General features: G+C 56.7%; 1 protein-coding gene across 1 annotated transcript; it reads left to right on the top strand.

Moving 5' to 3' along the window:
* Positions 1-13637: 13637 nt before the first annotated feature.
* Positions 13638-22145, top strand: LOC130143738 (homeobox protein EMX1-like). Its single transcript, XM_056326608.1, has 3 exons — positions 13638-13995; positions 16003-16187; positions 21978-22145. Exons 1-3 carry the CDS (start codon positions 13638-13640, stop codon positions 22143-22145), a joined length of 711 nt encoding a protein of 236 aa, XP_056182583.1.
* The last annotated feature ends 399 nt before the right edge of the window (positions 22146-22544 follow it).

Below are 22544 nucleotides of genomic sequence, written 5' to 3'. Positions count from 1 at the left end.
TGCTGGGACCTGGGGCACTCTGCTTCATTTTCTCTCTCCCTTGTTGCCCAGGGAGCAGCAGGAGCAAAAATCAGTCTTGGTGTCCCTATCCCTTCAACTGGGAAACTACATCTGCTCAATGAGCAAACCTACTGCAAACATCAAGCACATTCTAGGCGTGAATCCTACAGCTGCGGTGATGTCCTGTGGCTCACGCTGCTGAATTTTGCTGGTGAAGCAACCACATGCTCGCAGTTCCATGGAGCAAGTTTTTCTTTAGCCATTGGCCACTTCATATTTTGTCCCCAAGTTGTCTCCTGGATTTTTTAACTTTTAGGGGTTTCAGCCCCTTGGATTCACTGTGCATGTGTTTAGATGTTCAGTATTGCTCTGTAATCCCAGAGATGCGGTGAGTTTTTGGCTCCCATTCCAGGAGCAGAGCTTTGCCCAGGGAGAAATACCAGTGATGCTTTCAGGGCATCCCCCGGGTACCAGCATCCCCTGCTCAGGGACCGTGCCCAGTTCCTGTCCTCCGTGGGTCCATCCAACACCTGTGCACCCATGGGCACTGTGAGATGCAGTGGCAAAACGATCCAAGTATTTTTCTTCCTTTTCCTATCATTTTCTGTGACCAGCTGAGGGCGTGCCGAGACCGGGTAACGGACACCAGCCCGAGCAGAGAATCTGGAGGGTCAGCCAGCTTCAGTGCCCCTGGAGAAGCGACGGGCCGTTGGGTGGGACGAGCGGGACGCAGGCTCAGGCTCCCTCCTGCCTCTGCACCGCCTCATCACAGGTCCCTGTGGCAACTTTTTTTTTTTTTTTAATTAGGACTCCATGTCCTGCAGCCATGGGACCATGCCAGAAGCTCAACGAGGAGAAAAAGGAGTCGTTAAAAAAAGGTTTTGAGGTTTCCCAGTTTCAGAGACAGGAGCTCACAGCTCACCTGGCAAAGTGTATGCGATGAGACTAACATGCTCGGCCCTATGGGCACCCCCAGTATTTGGGCAGTGCTCCCCTGCGGGCTAAGGAAGAGCCCTGTGGCTGCAGGGAGGCACCCTGAAAGCAGCTGTCATCACCTCCTTCCCAGACAGGACCCACAGGCTCAGTTCTCCCTGAAGGGGCTGAAGTGGGGCTTGGCAAGCCTAAACTCTTGCATGGAGCATCCCTCCAAGCGGCTCTGCTCCCTCTCCAGCTCCCCACCCCCTGCCTGCCTTCCCACTCTGCCTCCTGCAGCAAAATACTCTGTAGGGCATTTTATCACTTCCCCCCTTTTTTTCCCCTTTGCTTTCTTCTGCCCACACCATCCCTGTGGCAGAGTGCTGGGGGTTGTGGCAGCCCCAGGAAGGGCTGTCCACTCCTGCTCTCCTGGTGTGTGGCTGTAAGAGCTCCCACGGGCCTGCCCGTCCCCCCATCCCCTCTTTGCTCTGAGCTCACATATTTCAAAGAAAAGCAATTTACCTGCTGCTGTGGGGTAAAGCAGCGGGACGGACATGCTGCCGGCGCTCGGCCCTTCCCCACTGCAGTGATTTCGGTGGTGGCTGGATCCTGGTGAGGGTGTGATGTCTCCCTGAGCCCTGGGAAACAGAGAGAAGCAAAACTGGAGCGTGAGCTGTGCAGATGGCCCCCTCCCCCCGTAAAGTGCTGCAGAAAACCCCTGTGATGGCCTCGATAGCAGATTGGGGGAGAAGGGGAGTGTGTGTGTGATGCTTAGGGGTGACACCACCTGAGCAACTGGTCCCAGGTCCCCAGGGGACTCTCCGCAGCCCACTCCCCATGCCGGGGAGACACTGCAGCCTTTGTGTCCATGGTGAAATGCAGGGAGCTGGGTTACGGAAGGAGTCAAAGTCAGTGCTGGGGTTTTGTTTCCATATGTGTGACCAGGTCCCTGGGACAGCAGTGAGGGTGAGTCTCCTAAATTCCCCTCAAAGCCTCCCAAATTAAAACCAGCGTGCACCCAACGACCTCTCAAATCTCAGCCGCTGCCCTGGGCTGCCCCTGGCTCAGCGGAGGGATAGGCTGCAGCCAGGTTCCTCTGCCCCTTATTAAAAGTTTCTCAGCAGAGGGAAGAAGACGACCTTTATTTTCCCATCTGGTGACCAGAAATGCTGAGTAGGGGCCTTTCAGCCAGGACTCTGAGTGCCCAGCGAGCTTCTTGTTCGCAAACAAGCAGTCACCTCTGGCCAAGGGGCCAAAGGTAAATGAGCTGTTCCTCCGGCAAAGGTGCTCCCAGCAGGGTAAAAGGTCTGGTGGTGCCTACGCTTCCCACCCAGGGACTCCCATCTTGCAAGCAGAGACGCCTGAGTGTGTCCACGCCGACAGCTGACCAGCCATCCCAAAGCTTCCCACCTCTCTGTGTGACAAGTCAGGAGCTTTGCAGGGTCTTCTGGGGGCTGTGGCTGGGGTTTGGTGGACACTCACCAAGCCTGAGAGGGTTAGAACAACAAACACCTTTCTGCTGAGCCGGCACGTTTCTCTCCGACTCTTCTCCCTGAGACTGAAGACTTGCTTGCACATCCTCCTGCTCGTAACTGCCCTCCTCATTCTCAGCCCACTAACCTGCTTTTATTCCTCTCCCTTCTACACTGTCCCTGGTTTTGGTGGCCTTAGCAAGGAGAAGAAACAGCTCCAGGCTGGCCATGTCCCCCGGCACAGCCATTTAATGAGTAATGAGGGACCCACTGGTCCAGCAAGGAGAGATGACAGATTAACCCAGTTTAGAGCCAAAGAGCAGCGGGTTTGCTGGTAAACTGTCCTGTTCCTGTGAGCTTCAAATGCCTTTAATGAGTTATTATTTAGTTGGCTATAGAGGTTAATGGGGGGACATTGCAGAAATGATCTGTGATTAATTAAACCATCTTTATCCGTCACGGGCGGAGCAGCTGGACTCACTGGGCTGGGCGCTAAGCTGGGACCAGTGCTGGATCCCCAGCTTCAGTGCTGCTCCCAGCACTGCCCTGCACACACTGAATTCACTGGTGACTGAACCAGGCCCTGCAGACCAACGGCCACCTCCACCCCAGTGGGAAAGAGCTGCCAGGAATAGGAGGCTCTCCCTGTTTTTTTACGCACCACCCCAAAACCAGACCTTGTCCGTTTGCTGCCGGCCCATGTGGGATGCAGCTGGGTGCATTTCCAGTCTCCCAAATATTGAGTGCCAAGCCAGAGGCAGGCTGTGCCTGAGCTGCTCCCGCGGATCCCCTGGGATTTGGGGATACCATCCAGTCCCAACACTGGCTGCTCTCTGTCCCCTTGCCTTCAGCAAAGCCGCTGGTTCAGATCAGTGCATTCACCCTCCTCCACCACGGCCCATCCTGTGCCATGTCTGCAGCCCATCATCCTTCACCCAGCCCTGAAACCCTCCCGGGCTGATGGTTCAGCCCTTCCCCGAGCACCCAGTAATGCCAGTGGATCCCTGTCCTTCCCATTAGGATGCTGGCAGGCTCTGCCAGATCCTCAGTGCTGGCTTTAGACCAGGAAGGGCAAGCTAGGCATGCCACACTCATCAGTCCCAGCACCCCATCCCCTGCGGGATCCCATGGGAAACCCAGAGCATCTCTGTCCTTAGGAATCTCCCACCACCCAGCCACCAGCGTGGCCTCACCCTGCCCATGCCACCTCCAACAGAGCTACCGCCAAGGCACTGCGGCGAGGCCGGGAGCCGCATTCACATTCCTGCCGCGAGCACACTTGTCAGCCGAGCTGTCAGCCGCTCCCGTAATAGGGCCACAGCGGTCACTCGTGTTGGGAGTAAACACAGCCGAATCTGAGAAAACAAGAGCAGAGCAGAGCCTGGGTGCTTCCAGCAAGGCTGCAAAGTATCAGCACATTTTGGGGGTGGGATGCCCAGCCTCCTTTCTGCTTCCCCATCACCCCTCACCATAAACCCCAAAACCCCCCTGGGAAGGATGCTTGGTGGCAGTCTCCAGCATCACAGGGGTACTAGGATGCGGTCAGCTGCTCCCAGACTGAGACACTGGGGGTCTGGGATTAAAAAATAGGTTGTTTAGTGGCATTGAAGCTGGTGCATGGGATAGGTGGGGACAGCCCTGGCCTGGAGCTGCTCTGGGACACAAGGTGGTGGGAGCTGCAGATTGGTGATTTCTAGCAGAAGCCCACTCCCACCTTTGGCTGGAGGAAGAGCACTTTTTTCCCTTTGGCTTTTTTTTTACTAAAAAAATGGCATTTTGCACATGCTAGAGCTGCCCTGAACCTGAGGAACCAGTTTGGAGAGAGGGTCCAGCCTCCTTGCCACCCTCTGGCCAGCATCCCCCAGGGTACCTCCCGCTACCTCCACCCGTGTCACCAACGCTGGAGGGGACATCTTGGCTGGGTGGGATAGATCCAGGCTCCATGCTAGCCCCTGACATGCACCACAGGGAGGGTCAGGGGGTGTTTGCGTGGGGGTCTGGGGACAACGAGGAGGAGGAGGGACAGCCCCGGGAATAATTACCGCTGGCTTATTCGTTTTGCGCTATTCCTCCAACTCCTAAACCCTCCCCACAACAAAGAGGCGGCTGGCCTGAAAAGCCAAGGATTTAGGACAAAGAAGGGAGCAGGGCGGCCGAGGGCATGGTGCAGCTGTGGGCAGCGCGGGATGCAGACCGTGCCATGCCAGGGCCGTGCAGGGATGCCTGTTGCGTGGTGCCAAGCGCTCCATCCCTAACTCTTCACATTTAGGGAAAGCTTCTTTCCCCCTGCTCCAGCCTGACAACTTCCCGGTGCCTGGCACAGTTTCTTCACATCTAGGAACCCTAAAAAACTGAAAATAACATGAAATATTTTCTCTATGCGGGGAGGGGAGCGGGTGGCTATTATCCTCATCCAAACCAAACCTGAAATGTTGGGGTCACTCCGCCTTTGAAATCTCCTGCGGCCTTTCTTCCCATTAAACCATCTCCCAGCTCAGCTCAGAAGTTTCTTCCCCACCCCTCACCCCCCCCCCCCTTTTTTTAATTTAATAATAAAGCATCTCAGATCTCTGAGTTGCAACTCATCTCACACCTAAGCGAGATTGCGTTTTGCACAAGCCTTTCAGCTGTTTTCTCAATCTCTCCTCTGTCTCATTCTCAATTCAGGCAGTTGCTATAGGTATGTTTTAATCCCCAGCATGGTAGATTTTAATTAGTCTTTGTACAGATGGCCAATTAACATTCATTACTTTTGCCTTGAGCGATTAATTATGAGTTTGGATAGAATGGGAGATGGAGACAGGAAAGATGGGCAGGTGAATAAAAAAAGGGATTTTAATCAGAGTTTGGGATTTTTTTTTCCTTGTTATTTATATATATACACACACACGCAGAAAGAGGAGGGAAAGGAAAAGTAGCAACACAGTGTGAGTTACGCTCCCACTGAACTGTGTCCAGTCCCCGGAGCCGTGGGGATGGGCTCCAATGGATTCTCCAGCCAGCAACACTGCGGGACTCGGGAGCCATGGCCCAGCCAAGCCCCCTTGCAGGGATGGGGAAACTGAGGCAGGGAGTGCGGGGGTGTCATGAGCTGCCCGAGCACAGATGGGCACTTGGTCTGGAAATCAGCACACCAAGCTGGATTCAGGCACCTGGGCATCATGGCTTTGGGATTCTAATGGTACTGGGGTGGTAGGGACAGCAGAGGCGCGGGAACACGCTGCCACCTTCTCCTGGATGAACCCACAGAGCGATGTGCAGGATAAGGCTCGTAATCCTCCCCACACAACACCCGTTGACACGTCGCTAATTCTTCCTAATTGATTTTTCATGCTGGCGGGAGGGAGACGGTGACATCCAACAACAGAGCCCTGATGTCGCGGCTTTCTCCTCCATGAAAGGGGCCGGCACCCTCCCCCCGGAGCTGACATACTTCTCCCTGGCCTGGGTAGCCATGGTGAGACGTTGCCCAAATCCTTTCACCGCCACCGCCGTGCCGCTGGAGGCTGGCGATGCTCCACGCCACCCGTGCCAACCCGCTCGCGGCAGCTATTTTGGGCATGCAGGCAAGCCAGCAGGAAAAATTAAAATAGCAAAAGCCCCCCAGGGCCATATCCTGTCCTGGTTCCTTGGCGGAGGGGCTGTACCCACACTTCATGCTGTCCTGGCACGTGTGAACAGCAGCAGATTCTGGATTTGGCATTTCTGGGTTATTTTGGCGGCAGGTGAGGTGTGCTCATGGTGCGGGGCAAGTGGGGAAGCTGGCGGGGAGATGGAGAAGGGCCTGATCCTGCTCACTGCTGGGAGGCCTCCCTCAATGGCAGGTGAGCACAGAAAAGGGGGTTAGCGTAAGGATGCTGAGCAGCAGGATCTGTCCCGCAGGACTTGGAGGGCTCCTTCACAGTGCCGCTGGCTGGGCTTTTACACCCGCTCTGTTGAAATCTGGGGATCTCTTTTTTAGCATGTTTTACATTTTGGCCCCAACCCTCTCAAGATTGGCATTTCTCCGCAGCACAAGTTTTCTTAAATCAGTCACTCAGGCGCAGGAGGAGGGGTCCAGATCTCTCCCTGCATGGCAGGGATGCGGTTGCTGTGACCCATACTCAAGGCATGACTGGTGGATGTGCCACCCGCATCCCAGCGTGGTCTCTGGGTGGATGTGCCACCTGCATCCTGGCATGGTCCCTGCCTGGACGTGCCACCTCCATCCCAGCATGGTCCCTGGGTGGATGGGCCACCTGCATCCTGGCGTGGTCCCTGGGTAAATGTGTCACCTGCATCCTGGTGTGACTAGGTGGATGTGCCACCTGCATCTCAGCATGATCCCTGGATGGATACGCCACCTGCATCCCAGCGTGGTTCCTGGGTGGGTGTGCCACCTGCACCCTGACATGGTTCCTATGTGGATATGCCACCTGTGTCCCGGCATAGCCCCTGGGTGAATGTACCACCTGCATCCTTGTGTGGATGGGTGGACATGCTACCTGCATCCCAGCACAGTCCCTGAGTGGGTGCCCACCCCAGGCAAGTGGCCGAGCCCGTGGCGATTAACCCCCAACAGTGCTTGAGGACTGGCTCAGCTCATCCCACTTGTGGGATGGTGGCACTGCACAGAGCACTGGGGACCAGGTGGGAGACCCAGAGCATCAAAACTGTGCTGAGCACCCACCCAAGGGACCTCCCCTGCTGCAAACACCTCTGTCTCCACGCTTGTAGCTGGATCTGGCCTCTGTGACCAGCAGGGATAAGCATGGCCATATACAGACCATCCCCAGCAGCAAACCCTTAATTTTGCAGATTTTTTTTGCAGATGAAGTTCAGGTCCAACATACGGGAGCTGGCGGTCCCCGCTGCCTCGTGCCAGCTCAGTGCTTCGTCTCGGGTGAGGAAGAGGCCGGGAGCGCAGGCGCCTCCGTACAGCACCATCCCCACCTGCAGAGCGGTGGCAGGGTATGGCCCTCTCTAAGTATATGCCATTGAAATGTGCACATTTCCTAAAAGCAATATGGAACAGCTAAATATACTGCTCACAAATCTGTTTACACTAATAATGGCTGGGAGCCTGCCATCCATATGACTGCAAGGAACCATTGATTCAACATAAATTAACTGAAAATTACTTGCGAGAGGGAGAAACTCACGGCATTTTATATTTAATGTTTTTTCCCCCTGTCTGTTGGGGTTTTTTTCCCTGCATTGGGAAAGGGGCAAATGCGGAGACATTGACACCTCCCCTACCGACAGCCACAGCTGCATTTGGCAGTGGCTCTGCTCTTTCCTCTCCGGCCCCTCTCCCCATCCGAAGTGATAGGGACCGGGATACCTGGTGAGCTGGGATTTCCTATCCCAGCACCGAGGACTGGAGATGCTTCTGAGGCTAAATGAACACAATATTTACCCATTTTCCAAGAAACAGCAGTGGAAATGGAAGGGTCCGAGTCATTATTTCGGTGCAGGCAGATTGCTAACTTGTTTAAATTATTTTTTTTAAAGGGGGAAAAAAAAGAAGAAAAAAACCCACCAGAATTGGCAGCTTGTTGCGTATTAGTCGAAATGCTGCAGACTTGGCTCCCGCTCACCTCCGCAACATAATGTTAAATGGCATCAAGACAGTATATCAGTCATTTACATATGTTGCTTATAGACGCCAAAGTTATTAACACAATAAAACTGCTGCTAAGAAGCTTTCCTGCCTATTTTTCTCCTGGAGAATGTCAGTGTTGGAAGCACCTAGCTGCCTCGTATGGAAACACCCGGGGTTGCCTTTCATATGGCACCCGGGAAAATAAATACATGAATCACCCAGGGTCCCCCTCCGACCACTTCTGAGGCAAAGCGGAAGGAAGATTCATTGATTCAGTGTTGTGCATCAGAGGAGACCTCCAGCACCCAGCCCACCCAGCAGCACCCCGTGAGCCCCAGCATCCCCCCAAGGCACACCACATCCCCAGACAGGCACCCGGGCTGGATGGTACGGCTTCACCCCAGGACTGGCTTTAAACCCTGCTGCTGTGAGGTGTCCCCAGCTCCCTGCCCTCGCAGCTGGGGTCTGGAAACACTGGAAAGGGGACCCTGGGTGATTCATATATTTATTTTTCTGGGTGCCATATGTAAAGAAACCCCAACTGTTTCTGTATAAGGCAGCTAGGTGCTTCCAGCACCGATGCTCTCCACATAGGAAAGGAGGCAGGAAAGCTTCTTAGCAGCAGTTTTATTGTGCTAATAAGTTTGGCGTCTATAAGCAACATAAGTAAGTGGTTGATACACTGCCTTGATGCCATTTAATGGTATGTTGCAGAGGTGAGGGGGAGCCAAGTCTGCTGATCTCCCCTAATATAACACTGCACAGTCCCTGTGGGGTTTTGGGGGGACTCTCCCAGCACCCAAGCAGGGATAGCACCTCTCCCTGTGGTTTCCTTGCCCCTGCAATGGTGCAGTCTCACAGGGCATCTTTCTTCCTTAGCTGCTGGAGCAAAGCCAGCATGAGCCCGGGGGGTCCGACGTAAGGGTCACGCTCCGGTGCCATCCGAGGGAGCACCTGAATCCTCCCTGGGGCTGGAGGCATAATTTCCTGTGTCGAAATTTCCTGAGCTCTCCTAGAAAGGCATTTTTGCTGCAATGATGACCCTGCCGTGTGTGGAAGAACATTTCTAAAGGTGACATCTGATAGCCCTGGAGAGAGGTACCTGGTGGGACATTAGCTGGAAGACTGGTCTTCAGCCTCAAAAGCAGTGGGGAGGGTGGCTGAACCCAAACACTGCAACTGAGATCTTCTTCATGCTGTCAGCGGTATAAACCCTCAAAACCATGCCCAGAAATCACAGTGCTAAAGCACGAAGCTCCTGGCCATGGCATCCCAAGGAGGTTTAAAGGCTGGGATCAGAGATGAGGGAGAGGTTGGCTCCTGGCCAGGGCATGGTGATGCCACACACCTGCCGCTGCTGCCGTCCCAGGGACCAGGATGGCAAACCAAGGTCAGAGGTTTGGGTTTGCCACAGGGGGGCTGAATTGCACCCCTCACTACAGAGAGGGGCTCAGGGACCCCAGGACCCCAGAAGCTCTGGTCCTCTATGCTGTCCCCTGAGCAGGTCCCTGGGGAGGACCATGTCCCCACCTGCATGTCAGTGCCACACATGGAGCTGTCTGTGTGTGCTGCCGGTCCCTGTGGCATCAGTGCTGCTCTGACAAGTTGTGTCACAAGCAGGAGATGCAGGTGCTGCCCCAAAACCATGTGTTTCAGTGCTGCTGCCCTCCATGGGCTCCAACGTGGGCAAACCAGCTCATTGCCCCACTCACCTGTGGGCAAACAAGGGACATGGAGTCACCAAGGTCAAGGGGAAAGGTGCCCAGTTGCCCAGCCTCTGCACACCACTTTCAACTAATGAGTTACAATGACTTTCCCCAAAACTGTGGTCCTGTGGAACCACCTTGCCTAGCAGAAATGACAGGAGCCATCTCTGTCCCAGGTGCGAGTACAGCCTCAGTGCCGGATGGGCATCGCCAGCAATGGCTGGGGGTGCTGCAGCTTTCTAAAAGGCTTTATCAGGGCTACAGGCACCTGCACAACCATCATGAGGTGTTTCAAGACTTGCAGATGATCGCTTGAGGAGCTGGGGTCTACAATGTCTACAGGGAGCTGAGTACAAAACCCTGCTTGCTCTGCAAGAGCAAAATTCCTCTTCATGACCTGTGGCTGCAGCTGTGTCCACACCGAATGGCCTTCAAGATCTCCCACCTCTGAGTATGATGGAAGCCCACCAGGACCCGTCACAGCAGAGCCCACATCTGTTCAGGGTTCTGTGCCAACAGAGCAGCCAGACCATGCTGGAGACATGAGGGTGAATGCAGACCCCATAGAAAAGCCAATGTGACCATTGTGTAAGTGAGTGAGGATCCAGCAGCACCTTTCCTTGCTGGAGTGACCTCTTCCAGCCCACAGCTGTGTGATCTGGGTGGCTTCCCTTTGCTGGGCTGGGTGGTGGGATCCTTGCTCCATGTCAGCCTGACTCCATAGACTAAAGCTATCTCACATCCATGTCAGTGTACTTATCTACCACTATCCCCATGTCATCTTCATCCATCCATCCATCCATCGGAGCACCCATCCACCCACCCACTCACACATACATCCATCCGTCCACTATCAATGGAACAGTTGATAAAACCACCTTAAAAAAGGGAGACTGAGTGAGGTGAGATGAATTACTTGCTGAAGCTCACTGGGTTGTGCAGGGACAGCTTATTCCAGTCCAGAATAACCCTGAACCAAGTGAAATGGAAAAAAAAAAAAAAAAAGCCAATGAAGCAGGAAAGGGGGAGCAGCCCGGCACAGGCAGGCTCGAGACCTCCTCAGCCCTCCAGCCCAAATTACAGCCCCATTCCTTCGCTTTGGGGTTGCACTTGAAGGCTGACGAGAAGAAATCCGGGCGGGGAAGGAGCTGTGCCCACGGGAAGAGCAGGTGGGAGAGGTTAGGAGGAAATGATCCAGCACTTTGAAGTCTGGTCAACTTTTAACATCCCGGCAAGCTGCGCCCATGGCCACGCTCCGAGGCCCGGGGCCTGATTTTCCACATTCTGCCCTTTGATGCTGGAGGCCGATGTGTTACAGATTAACGAGCCGGGGGACGGGGACGAACAGCACCTGCCGGCGCTGAGCCGGATCCGGCCCCGGCACTGCCTGCCCGCCTGCTCCGGCTGCGGAGGGCAGGCAGGGTGCGGCCAGGGATGTGAGCCCGGGCAGGGAGTGGTGGCCAGGGCTGGGGGATGCAGGTGGCTGGGGACAGACCCACTGCCCGTCCCCGAGCATCCCCGGAGCTGACCCGCTACCTGCGACCCCCAGGCCGATTTTTGGTGCCTGTCCTGTCCCCCTGTGCCTCTCCTTCATTCCCCTTTCGTTTGCTCCTTTGAAAAGCCTCGCTGTTGTATTTTAACAGGCATCAGACCCCCCCTTTCCTCCGCCAGCACCCCCTAATCCCAATGCAGCACTCCCTGCCTGCCCGGCGCTGCTGCCGGCCGCGTCCCTCGGCTGCGCTGGCACGCGCAGCGGCTCTTTCGTTAAAAGAAAATGTCTTTCTCTTCCACCCGGAGCTCCTCCTGGCCAGGAATCCAGCGGGAAGGCAGGCTGCTCCCGGATCATCTCCTCCCGGGGATGCCGGGGCTAAAGTTTTCCTTTTAATAAACCCGAGACACCGAGGACCAGAGCAAGGCACCCGCCGGGGGGTCCCACGTTTTATTCCCGTGGGGGATAAAGATCCTGCCTGAATTATCCTGGAGGTGGGAGCAGGCCTGGGAGCTGGAGGGGGAAAAAGAAATAGAAAGATAAATTAGGGTTTGTCGCCCGGTTTCAGCGTAGCAGCTCCCCGGCTCCCTTCGGAGAATCCAGGGAACCTCGCCTGGACACCGAGCCGGGACTGAATAGGGGGAGAAAAAATCAGCTTAAAGGTTTATAATTTTCTGCGGGAGTGGTTTATCCCCCAAACCAAAGCAGCGACCCCCAAGAAAGGTTCCTGCGGAGCCGGGGCTCGGCAGGGAGATGCCGCCGGCGGGGATTCCCGTGGGTGCAGCCGGCACCCACCGGCTTTGCCTCTTCCCTTCGCAGAAGATGCTGAAAGGCGGCGAGATCCGCACGAAACGAAATCCCGGCCCCGCGCAAGGCTCCGTACTCCGCGGCTCCGCCAGCACCCGGGGCCAGCGGCGGCCGAGGGGAGCGGGGCCGGGGGGGCCACCTCCTGCCGAGCCCCGGCCCGGCCCGGGAGCCAAGGCAACGGCGGCGGGGGGGGAATTAAATTATATTTTATGAAATTGATTTACATGAATTTCCACAAATGCTCCCGAACCGGGCACAGCTCCCACGTCTGAGCCGAGCGCTGTCCCCGCATCCCCATTCCCTTCCCTTCCCCTTCCCCATCTCTCCGCGGGTGCGCCCCGCTCCGCCAGCCGGCTGACCCAGCCCCGCTTCTTTATTTCCATTTAAAAAAATATAAATATATATTAAAACATAGATTAAATTTTTCTCTTTCGAAAATGACCGTTTTCTAAAAGCGCTTTGCGACACGCTCGCTCCGGTTTAGGCTTTCATTTTTGTGGGGTTTCACGATTCCCCCCCCCCCCCCCCCCGCCCCCCCCGCTTTCTTCGCCGTAGCCTGTTGCGGGAGTGTGTCCGCGCAAAGCCTGCGGGCGCGCAGCACCGCTCCGCTCTCCGCGGGGGGAAGGATCCGCGGGTGCCCGCGCGGGGTATTTCAATCCAGCCAAGTGGAAAATAGACTTTCAACCCCCTTTGTGCGGGAGGGGAGGGCTGGCCCCCGCCTCCGCGGGCCAACAAAACTCAGAGCACAGCCAAACTGCGGAGTGAACTCGGGACCGGCCCGCGCAGGGGCTGCGCGCCCCGCGCATCACACCCGCGCCGCAGAAAAACCAGCCAAAATCGTCAGTTATCGGGGAGTGTGTGTGTGTATAATTTTTTTTTATTTATTCCCAGCGCAGGATCGGACCCGTGGGAAGAGCGGGCTTTTGTCCGGGGGGAAGGTCCTGCCTTTGAAGGGGGGGTTACGCGGAAGGGAGCGGAGCTTGCGCGGGAGGCGGGGAGCCGCGGGGGAGGGCTTCACCTCCCCTCCCTCCCACCGGCCGGCAGCTCTCCGAGCCGCGGAGTTACAAACCGCCGCTGCGGGTATTTTTATTTAAAAAGCGAAAAAAATAAAAGGGGGGGGGGGGAGAGAAAAAGAGGATTTTTTTTTTTAAAAAGATATTTTATTTATTTATTTTTTAAAGAAGAAGGAAAAAACACCCCGCAGCCGGAGCCCCTCTCCCACAACTTCGCGGTGCGCCTGCGGGAGCGGCTCCAGTCCAGTTTTTCGGGCGCTCTCTGCCTCCCCCTGCCCCTTCCCTTGCTTCTGCCGCCCCTTCCCCTGCCTGCCCTGCCTCCCTTGCCCCTGCCTCCCCTGCCCCTGCCTCCCCTGCCCCTGCCCTGCCTGCCCTGCCTTCCCCCGGCCGAGCAGGTGAGGCCGCCCCCTCCCCCGGGGCCCCGCCAGGTACCGGCCGTATTTGTACCGGCTGCCCGGGGCTTGCGGGTGCGTGGGCGCCCGCGGGTGGGCGGCGGGGTGTGTGCGTGGCTGGGTGTGCGTGGCTCGGGGTGTGTGTGTGTGTGTGTGCGCGCTGCCCAGGGGGAGGTTTCTTGCACACGCACACACACACACGCGCACCCGGAGGAACAGCCCCACTCCGGCCCCCCCCCGTCCCCGCCCGGCTCAAACCATGTTCCAGCCGTCTGCGAAGCGCTGCTTCACCATCGAGTCTCTGGTGGGCAAGGACACCCACCTCAGCCCCGAGGACCCCCCGCGCCCCGCCGCTCTCGGCTACCCCGGCCCCGCTACCGACGCCGCCGCCTTCGCCCCCGGCTTCCAGGGCGCTGCCGCCGGCCGGGCCCTCTACGGCAGCGCCGAGCTCGTCTTCCCCGAGGCAGTGGGGCACCCGGCGCTGCCCGTCGGGCCCCACCAGCTGGGGGGCTCGGCGCTGCCGCACCCCCACTCCTTCTTCGGCCCGCAGCACCGCGACCCGCTCAACTTCTACCCTTGGGTGCTGCGGAACCGCTTCTTCGGGCATCGCTTCCAAGGTGAGCGGCGGGGCAGCGCAGGCCGGCGGCGGGCGCGGGGCGGGGGATGCTGCGGCGGGCGGCGAGCGGCCGCGTCCCCCCGCCGCGGGGCCCGTTATCCGGGGACACCGAGCAGGACCCGGAGGCAAAACCTGTTGCTGCGGTGCCTGCACGCCCAGCCGGTGCTCCGGGCGTCTGCACACCGGTGCTCCGGGCTTTTGCACGGCCGCTACCGACGCGTTTGCACACATCGGTGCTCGGTGCGTTTGCACACCCGGTGCTCAGTGCCGATCTGTTCGCACGGCAGGTGCCGATGCGTTTGCACACCCGGTGCCAATGTGTTTACACACCCGGTGCTGAGCGCATTACCCAGGCGGTGCTGAGCGCATTGCACAGGCGCTGCGCTCCCGCCGCCGCATCCCCGCAGCCGGCGTGCGGCTGCCCCGCGGGGCCGGGGCCGGGAAGAGCCGCTGCCCGCGGGCGGGGGGCCCGGAGAGGGGTCCCGGGGAGGTCCCGGGGCCAGGACCGGCGCTGCCGCCTCCCTGCGCAGCCCCACGGCTGCCGGAGTTTGGGTTTCTCTTTCTCGGGAACGAAGGGGAAGGTTGCGGCGGATCTCGGCTGCGCAGCGAGATTTTGTTGGATTTCCTGGCGTTTCTCTCTAGTCCGTCTTTTTCTTGCCTTCTTTCTTTCTTTTCTTTCTTTCTTAATCTTTCTTGCTTTCTTGTTCTCTTCTTGTTCTATCTCTGTCTCTTGCCTTTACCTTTCTTTTCGTTCTCTCCTTTTCTGTATCTTCCTGTCTTATTTTCCTCTTCCTTTCCCTTTCTGTCTGTGTCCTGTCCCTTTTTCCTTTCCTTTCCTTTCCTTTCCTTTCCTTTCCTTTCCTTTCCTTTCCTTTCCTTTCCTTTCCTTTCCTTTCCTTTCCTTTCCTCTCCTTTCCTCTCCTTTCCTCTCCTCTCCTCTCCTCTCCTCTCCTCTCCTCTCCTCTCCTCTCCTCTCCTCTCCTCTCCTCTCCTCTCCTCTCCTCTCCTCTCCTCTCCTCTCCCCAGCACGCCGGTCCGCTCGCTGTCCCCGCACTATGCCCGGGGGTCCCGGGGACCGCACAGCCCCGATTAGGGTTATCTGCTCGGCAATAACCCCCCGCCTGGCTCCGGCGGCCGCTGCCGGCGGCGCCCGGGGGCACAAGCCCGCGGGGACACGGCTCCGGCCCGGCCCCTGCCACGACCCACGGTGCTGCCCGGGAGCGGCCCCGGCCCGCGCTGCCGCCACTTCCACCGGCCCCGCCGCTCCCGGCCCCGGCGCCGCCCGTCTCACTTGCCTGCCCATTCCTCAAGTTATTTTTCGTTCGTTCCTTCCTTTCTACCTTTGCTTTCTCTCTTTCCTTTCTTTCCTTCTCTTTTTTCTTTTCTTCTTTTCATGCCTCTTTCTCTACGTCTCTCCTTTCCATCTTTTCTTCTTTCCATCTTCCTTTCCTTCTCTTCCCTTTCTTGCCTTCTTTCCCTCGCTTTCCTTCTCTCTTTCTCTTTCTTTACTTCTTTTTCTTTCAGGCTTTCCCACTTTCTTTCTCTCTTTCTTTACTTCTCCCTTCCACTCTTTCTTTTCCTTCTTGCCTTTCTAGCTTACTTTTTTCTTTCTTGCTTCACGCTTTCTCTTCCCCCCCCCGTCACTTTATTAGGCTTTCTCTTTTTAAAATGCTTTTTCTCTGTTTTTCCTCTGCCTCCTGCCTTCTCCCTCTCTTTCTTTCCTCTTTCTCCTGCTCTTCTCATTCCATCCCTTCTCCCTCTGTCTTCTTACTCTCCTGCTGCCCCAGTGTCCAGCCCCAGCCCCGCCATAGCACGGGGGGCAGCGGGGAGGCAGCAACGGTGTGAATGCTGCAATCTTGGGGCGGGGAAGGTGCCCAGAGACCCGCAACACCCCCTCATCCATTCCTTCCCATGTCGCAGGGCAAGAGGGTGTCCCCAGCAACCCCCCTGGTCCCACAGCGGGGCAGCTGGGGGGGTGCGGGCCCCTGACCTGGCTGTCTGTCCGCAGGGAGCGAGGTGTCCCAGGAGAGCCTGCTGCTCCACGGCCCCTTCGCCCGCAAACCCAAGCGCATCCGCACTGCCTTCTCGCCGTCGCAGCTCCTGCGGCTGGAGCGGGCCTTCGAGAAGAACCACTACGTGGTGGGCGCCGAGCGCAAGCAGCTGGCCAGCAGCCTCAGCCTCTCCGAGACACAGGTACCCCCGGTACCCCCGGCTGCCCCCCAGCTGCCCCTCCCACTGCCGGTGCATCGGGCAGCAGGGACGGGGCCAAACCCACGCAAGGCTCAGGCTGATGCCACAAAAATCCCAGCCGGGTTTGTCCAGGAATCCCACATGGAAGCTGTGGCCAAACCGTGGGCTAGGTTTTTTTTTTTCCCTCAGCGTTCACTTCTTCCAGCGTCCTTGGCAGGGCTGGAGGCTGGGAATGCAGGTCCCACATCATGCCACTCTCCGGGGCGGTTTTCCGCTGTCATTTCTTGCTTGCTTGGGGTGTTTTTCCCCGAGAGAAAAATACAATTTCTAAAATCCAGTTAAAAAAAAAAACAAAAACAAACAACAGAAAGGAGCAGCAGGATGCTAACCTTCCCTGGAGAGCTGCAAAAATGCACCTCGGTTGTGCGGCTTTGGTTCTGTACGCAAACACCACCGTGCCTGAAAGTCAGGATGGGTGCAAAGCTGGGTGCTAGCCAAAGGGCACTGATTTCAGCTGCAACTTTCTGATTTTAGAAAGCACATTTCACAGACGTTTAGATATAATGAGACCCGGGAGAATCGTAGGGATGAAAGGAAATGGAAAAGCATATAGTGCTGGGGGAAAACAGGGGAGTCAGGGCTGAGCATCGCTCTGTGTGCAAGTCCAGTGTCCTGGCGAGCAGCTATTCCCAAATGTTCCAGGAAAAAGTATGCTGTTTCCCGTGATGTTCAGTAACTGCATTGATGGAGGAAGTTTTATCCAAATTCTGGCAAGGTAGTTTGGCCTATATTCTGGATTAATTTAATTTTTATCCTTTAATTTAATTGCAAAATAAAAGCTGGAGCCGTGGGTGTTCCCAGTACCCGCCTGGCTCATCCTCACCCAGGCTCTGCCAAGCAAAACCTCCAAATGCATCACAGTGAGAGGGAAGTTACCAGGAGGAAAATGTCACTGTCATGGGGACAGCGGGAAACCACAGGTGCAGATATCGGGGAGGATGCACCAAGCCCACAAAATCCAGAGGCTGTTTGTATCCTGACGCTATCCTGACCCCCCAGCCCCGCAGCTCACAGGGCACAGCAGTAGCTGGTAACCCGGCTCGGGTCCTTCCCTTGCTGCTTCTGTCACTGCTCCGGGCTGAAAATGATGTTAAAGGGAAATAATTAAAAAAAAAAAAACAAAACCAAAACCAAAAAAAAACCCCAACAAAAACCCCAGAGGTCAAAGAACAAACAGCAACTTGTCTAGGCGGAAAGGGCAGCTGTGGGATGCCCGAGGGGAGCTCAGCAAGTCCCTTGGATTTTGCATCATGGCCCAGAGCCTAAATGCAGTAATGCAATTTATTGGGGAAAAAGCAGAGGCATCCATCCCTAAATCCGGGTGAAGATTTAGAAACGGAAAGAGGCAATACAGATAAATATATATATGTATTATTTTTTTATGCCCTGCAGCATAATTTGTAGTATGATATTTCCATGGTTTTGGAAAACTGCTGCAGCCGCTCGGCTCCAGGCGGGCACTGCGGGCGGGGAAAGAGCATCAGGCTGGGACTGGCAGCAGCAGTGGTTTGCAGGGGGGCATCTGCAGGGTGGCTTTTTCCTTTTCAGTTTTGTGGCTTTAGGAAAATAATATTTTCTCAAAATCTTCTTTTAATTACCCGGAGAGAAATAACATGCAGAGGGCTGTGATACTGGATGGGCATCAAAGTACCGGGACTGGCAGGGTGAGAGAGCCAGCCTGGCTGTGGCTGTACCAAACCCAGGCATCATTATTATTACTATTACATACCCAGTGATGAATCCTACACGCACACAAACCTCCCGTTGAAAACCACCCGTGACACACATCTCCAGTGTGACACTGGGTGACACAGGCATGTTTTCACTGGGTGCAGACACTCAGCCCCATGTCCAACCCCACAGGTGGGTGTGTTTTATTATTTTAGAGGAGGTTTAGCTGCTCCTAGAAGGGGCTGCTGGTTACAGCTTTGCTTGGACCTATTTCCCAGCCACTTCTCCCACTGGAAAAGGGAGCTTTTCCCTTTGGGCTGTGCCCGCTTGGGGTCTCTGGCCAGGGAGCAACACCTGGAGCAGCCCAGGGGGAAGGTGAAAAGGGTACAGGTACCTGCCCAGCATCAGGAAGTGCCTTGGGATATAGGGTGGGGAAAGGTGGAGGTGTTTAACCCCTTCCCATCCTTTCACCTACCAAGGAGGTGCATTAGTCTGCGACAAGACAGGCCCAGGCAACAACAACAACAAAAAAAAAGGATTGGGGAAAAAAAGCAGTGACACGGTCCCAAAGCAAACACAAGCGTTGGGTAAATGGGATGAGGCTGGAGCACATGTAGGGAGGGCTTGGCGGGGGCATGTGGGGTGGTCTGCGCCAGGGGAGCCATCCGTGGGGTTTGTGTGTGATGGGATGACTGGCAGGGACACACGTGCGTGAGCTGGGTGGCGGCATAAGCCTGGCGGTCGGCGTGCTGCGGGGGTGCCAGGCAGTGTGGGTGCGCTGGGGATGGCTTGCCGGGGCTGGGATGCGTGTACTGGGTAGGTGGGGAGTGAGGAGGAGGTGGGGGTATCATGCTGCGTGCTGAGGTCGTGCTGGGCTGGGCGTCACGGGTGGTCACACTGCTGAGCCCATCACCAGTGGCGTCAGGTCGCTTCACCTCCCAGGGGAGCGTGCTGGGCTGGGAAATAATTTCGCTGAGTTAATTTTGCATGACACAGCCTGGATCTCCCAGCAGAACCTCTCCATCCCGGGCAGGACATGGTGCGAACCCAACCAGGGGTCTCATCCACTTTCCCAAAGCAAAGGCCTCACCCTGGCTCCTGCCAGCGGGAGGTTTGGGGTGGTTATGGAGGCACCATATAGCGCAGCACCCCCTCCCAGCTTTGGGGTGATTATGGAGGCACATATAGGGTATAGCCCAGCATCCCCTCCCAGTGTCATGCGTGTGGGAGAGGTAATAATTAACCGATTGAATGCCTGGGAGTCACGGAGGACAAAGATGCGTGCCCCAGATACAGCTGGAGTGTGGCCCCGCTGCAAAGCCCAGTGCTGGCAGTGATCCCCACTCCAGGGACTGTCCCCAAAACCAAGCTTTTAAAAGTTTTGGGGTGTTTTTAGAAGAAAAGTCCTGGCTGGGACTGCAGGCATAGATAAGGGCGCAGTGCTGACGCCTGGGGAGCTCCGCTGCCTTTCGAGGTGGTGGCAAATTTGAGTGACAGCACGGCACAGGTGCTGTCACCATATCTGGTTCCAGGTGATGGTGGGACTGGTCCCTCTCGGTCGCCATCCAGACCCATCCCTGTGCTCTCGGCCTTCAGCAGGGTTTGGGTCATCGTCCGGAGGAGCTGCACATGAAGCCACTGTAGTTTAGCTGTCCTCAGCTTGGTGATGGCAATGTCACCTTTCAGCCAGAGCTGATTCTCTAGGTGCTGTCAGCACCCCCAAAGCAGAGCGCAATTTCCACGGTGGCCTGCAGGGTGTTGCACGGGTGGGAGTACGTCCTGTGTACAGGCAAAGCAGTGGATGGGAGCTGTGTAGAGAGGCAGGACCAGGGTGCAGGAGCCATCCAGGGACCATCCCCATCCCACAGCAGGAACATGGGGATGGCAGTGACCCTTGGAGGCTAGAGCTAGCCCCGGGGAATGGCTGGGCCGGGACCCAGGGAGCATCACACCGGTTGGATGCACAAACACCCGGCATGACAAAGGTTAATGCGGCGAAGGTTTGGGAAGGGATAAAACCCCTGGCCTTGAGGGTTTAAACCAATTACTCCCGGAGTCAGGATGAGGCATCGTAGGGGGCAGCTTATCCCCTAGTTGCCCACTGTGAGGTTCTCACACTACTCTCATTGTGGCTTCTGGCCTGTTGGAGCAAGGGATATGGTATCCGAGGGGTCAGGGAGCCCATCCAGCCTGGAAACATCCCCATTCCTGCAGCTGAGACAGTTGGGAATCGCAGAGGAGCCTCATCCCGCAGGAGATGGCCATACCCGGCTGGGTTTCTTAGAGCTGAACAGAGCCGGGGAGAGTCGCTTCACACCCACCCCTCATTTCCACACAGCCTCACTCAAGCATCTTAATTGCTTTATGCCTTAGTTTCCCCTTCTATAATTTAGGGATAAGGCAACTTCCCTGCTCCCAGAGGGCTGAGAGCTTTAATTAAAGTTTGCAAAGTACTTTGCAGTCATTGAATGAAAGGCGCCAGCTCAGTATTGTTCCAGAAATGCCCCAAAGCTAGGAAAGCAAATGGTTTGAGTCTGGGGCAGGGAAGGGGGGTGGTTTATAATATATACTGGTGCCATAAAGCAGCTGTTTCAATAGACTAAGCATGCCTTAAAGTCAAAGGCTTGTATGGCGCTGGCTGCATGGCACCCTGCAAGGGCTTTGCTCACCTGGGGAATGCAGAGAGGTGTGAACACTGGCCTTCGCCTCGCTGCGAAGGGCTCCAGAGCGGAAAGCAAGCCTTGCCTGCAATTAGTGCTGAAGGAGAAGGGGGGAAAGGGGGTGAGGGTCCCGGGGGATGAGGTGTGGCAGCAGCTGCCGGAGGGGCTGTGGGCACCACGTCACCTGCAAGTGGGTAAAGGCTTCAGCCTGGCCTGGGCTGGGCAGGCAGCAGCGGCCAAGCAGCGGCACCTAGTGTCCTGCGGGGCCTGGGAAGCTGGGCAGCATCCTGCGTTCCTGCCTGCAGCATCCCACATCCCTGGCATCCCATATACCTCATCCCCAGCTGCAGTATCCCACACCGCTGCCTGCAGCATCCTGCATCCCCAGGTGCAGCAACCCACATCCCCGGCTGCAGCATCCTGCACTGCTGCCTCTGGCATCCCGCATCCCTGCTGCAGCATCCCGCATCCCTGCCTGCACGGCATCCTGCATTGCCAGCCACATGGGTGCCCGCAGCATCCACCACCAACAACTTAGTGGGTGCACTCAGCATCCTAAACCGACTGCCATATCCAGCCTGCACCACAGGCCATGCTCCTGGCGCTGGGACCAAGGGTGTGCGGGGTCCCAGTAGGGTTCTCGGGGCCTTGAGGGGGTGAGGGGGGTGTTATCTCCAAGGATGGAGACCCTGCTGCTTCTCTGGGCTCCTGGGACAGTGTTTGACCACCATCATGGTGGAAAAGGTTTCCTGAAACCTAAATGTGGTAAATTAAGTATCTATAATTGTAATTATAATCTATCTATAATTAGTTCCCTGGTTACATAAGAGTCCAGCCCGAGCCTAATGATGCCACCCTGGCCCTGGGACATGGGTCCTCGCTGTGGATGGCTCTGCTTGTCATCTCACATGGTCATTGGAGCCATGGCCGCTGTGCCCGTGGCATCCTAACACCAGTAACCAAAATACACGGGGCTGGGTTTAGCTGCTCCCACCATGCTGTGCCGATTGGGGCGCAGCCCAGACACCAGGGTGATGGGCACAGGGTTGCGGTGCTGTAAGGAGGGATCCGCCTGCCTGCTGGCCCCCTGTCTGAGGTGTGATTGTGTGTCCTTCACTCGTCCTGGGCTTCTCCAAGGCCGGGACATGCAGCAAAGCAGAGATGGGAAGCGTCAGCATCCTGCAACCCACTGCGTTGTCCCCCGCCTTGTCACACCTTGCAGAGGGGAAACTGAGGCAGCACAGAGTGGCTGTGGGAGCGCTCCTGGAGGGATGGGGACTTCTTTTTTGCCAGTCTCTGAGGAAAGCTGAGTACGCTGTCTGGTTGCAGCACTGAGCCTTGCCGGGGCCAGCTGTGCCAGGACCCCCACGAGCGCCCGTCTCTCCTTTTCCCTCTCCCCCAGGTGAAAGTGTGGTTCCAGAACCGGCGGACGAAATACAAACGGCAGAAGCTGGAGGAGGAAGGACCCGACTCGGATCAGAAGAAGAAAGGTTCCCACCACATCAACCGATGGCGCCTCGCCACCAAGCAGTCGAGCGGAGAAGACATCGACGTCACCTCCAACGACTAAGGCAGGGACAGGCTCCTGGTGCTGCCACCATGGAGAGGAACCCGGGGGAGGAAGGGGGGACACAGGCGGCATCACCAAACAAACTCTAGGGACGCCGCCGAAGCCGCTGCCGCCGCCCGCTGCCTTTCCTCCGGGGCGCCCGGCCTGACCGGGGACCCACACCCCCGTCCCCCCCTGCCGCCCGGGGCATCCCTCGGAGGTGCTTTTCGGGAAGCTCCCGCCGCCGAGCCGAGGAGGAAGAGGAGGCTGCCAAGGCGCCCGAGGCCCCGGGACGTGACCGCGCATCCTCCTCCGCGCTGGAAGCCGTCCGTCAGCCATGAGATCAAATAAAAACGTCCTACCTAGAAGCTCAATGTACCCAACCCCTTTTTTCATTTGCCTTTTTATTTTTATTTTTCA

Source organism: Falco biarmicus, chromosome 1, assembly GCF_023638135.1.
Source record: "Falco biarmicus isolate bFalBia1 chromosome 1, bFalBia1.pri, whole genome shotgun sequence".
NCBI lineage: Eukaryota > Metazoa > Chordata > Aves > Falconiformes > Falconidae > Falco > Falco biarmicus.
This window is presented reverse-complemented; position numbering and strand designations above follow the sequence as displayed.